General features: G+C 54.4%; 1 protein-coding gene across 1 annotated transcript; it reads left to right on the top strand.

The window, feature by feature from the left end:
- Positions 1 to 328: 328 nt before the first annotated feature.
- PUNSTDRAFT_139734 (uncharacterized protein) lies at positions 329 to 928 on the top strand (the record flags this gene model as incomplete). The annotated part of the gene is made up of 3 exons (XM_007389464.1): positions 329 to 388; positions 434 to 586; positions 647 to 928. 3 exons carry the CDS (start codon positions 329 to 331, stop codon positions 926 to 928), a joined length of 495 nt encoding a protein of 164 aa, XP_007389526.1.
- Between the last annotated feature and the right edge of the window lie 1,246 nt (positions 929 to 2,174).

Raw genomic sequence — 2,174 nt, 5'->3', positions numbered from 1 at the left:
ACACCCATCTCCGTCTATTGTGCTTTCCGTACCGCTCAAGTATGCCTCCGTGTATGCTCACTTTAGCTCATAGCGTTGAACGCCCTCACCATCTCACCATCTCAAGCGTTGATCGCAAGGATCATTTCCGTCAACTATGCCCGCTGAACGTTCGCATCGAGCTCGATCGTCCCTGCTGGTTGGTGGCGCGGCTCGAACCACCCGCCGCGGTCGCATCACCTCTTCTGACGGTGACGTTACGGCATCTTACAGAGCAAGGGGCAGCCCTCCGATTACGCGACATCGCCCACGTACTCGGGCCTTCACGGCTCGCAGCCCGTCGATCGTCATGACTTGCGAGGATGATCTCCGCCCTGGCGTGGTGGCTGGCCCTTGTTCCGGCGACGCGGTATGCGATACGCCACCACGCGACCTTGCCTTGACTGACCGCCAGGGTGGGATCAAGGAGACTGCGGGTTCCTGCTCCCAAGAAGCTGTGGTCGCTACCAAAATTGTGGACTTCTGCTCCGCGGCAGCTACGGTCTCCACTGTAATCACGGAAACCACGGTTGAACGCTCCAGTCTACCTGCTCGCGACATTTGCGCGGTAAGGGCCCTCGCCCACGCTTCCCTGTGGCTTCGTGCTCGTCTGCTGACATGTTTCCAGTCGCCGTCGTTCCGTCTTGCTGACTATGAGGACAGGAGCGCCCTGCTCGAGGTAGCCAAGGACGAAGCCGTTGAGGCCAGGAAAGCGGCGGCCGCTGCGCAGGAGGAGAGTGTCCAGGCTCAGGAACGCGCTGACGTTGCGCGAAAGGCGTTGCTACAAGCACGGGGCGAGCTGACGCAGGCCCGTCAGCACCTGCAGCCCCTCGTACAGACACTATCCCAGATTGAGGAAGACCTGCAGTGCCAAATATGCATGCAAATCATCAGATATCCCGTCACGTAGGTCCTGCAACATCTTGAATGAATTCACGAGCTCATATCTTCTTCAGCCTCGAGTGCGGCCATAGCTTCTGTCGGAGCTGCATCGCCGCGTGGTTCGACGAACTCCTTGCGAGGTATCGCAGGATTCGCGGTCTACCTATCTACGAACCAGCACGAATCCGTCGCCTTCAGGCATTCGATAATTTTGCCATTCCGGAAAGTCTGCAACATGTAGCTGATGACATCGGAGTCGATATGTTACTCTCCCCAGTGCTCCGGATTGTCTTGTCCACGCTATTGCATGTTCGTTCGATGCCAGAATACAGCTGTCCCTCATGTCGTCAACCAGTGAGCTAATATTGTACTCATACCATGACATTACTAACGTATCTAACTCGCAGGTCACGATGCAGCCTAACTTGAACCATGCTGTGGCTAGGGTCATTACGCGTTTTGCCTCCGGGCGATGCGATACTCAGGAGAGCCCTTGGCATGATCCAGGTACGGATGTACTCCGTAATTTCTTCCCTGAGCCTTTGAGACTTTATGAAGCCATATGAACCGAGCCCTGCACTAGTGTGACCCAGATTGACTGGCTTGTATTTATGCATAAGAAACATATGCAACTCATCATCCTAATACTGACCATCGCACTTGTATCTCCGAAGTGACCGAACAAAAAAATGATTTCTTTCCATCGCCACATCGGTGGCTGCGGGCGAACGTCATGTCAAAAATTGTGAACAACCACGAGTTGCGAGCCGTGACTACATGTGTACGGGGACGGTGTCGGGTAAACGGAAATTCGCCCTTCGCTCTGTATGGTGCCGAAAAGTTGCGACTCGCCGCAGGAGAACGTAACGCGACCGCGGAGAGTGGTTTGAGCCGAACCAGTAAAAGGCATCGTGCTCGACTCAACCGATCAACGGGCTTAGTCGATGGAGATCAAAGTTCGTACGATGAACGCTCGAAAGGGATGGGATGATGAGAGCGTTAAAGACGATAAGGCAAAGTAAAAGTACACAGAAGCATATTTGAGCAATACCGAGTGCGACGAATATCATGAGCCACATCCGAGGACAAAAAGACATCTTAGGCTCACCGTCCATTCGTTGCCCGTGCGACGGCGCCACAGTCCCACAATATTGGGCGAGGACAGAACCGTCACCGTACATACAGTCACAATAGCGTGTGAATATTCGGTGGAGGGCCCTGCGTAATGCATGGTCACATCGCAAATATGTCACATGGCCAATTCAGGACCGCGG

Source organism: Punctularia strigosozonata (assembly GCF_000264995.1).
Source record: "Punctularia strigosozonata HHB-11173 SS5 unplaced genomic scaffold PUNSTscaffold_171, whole genome shotgun sequence".
NCBI classification, from domain to species: domain Eukaryota; kingdom Fungi; phylum Basidiomycota; class Agaricomycetes; order Corticiales; family Punctulariaceae; genus Punctularia; species Punctularia strigosozonata.
Note: the sequence above shows the minus strand (reverse complement) of the source record. Positions and strands in the feature narration are given on the sequence as shown.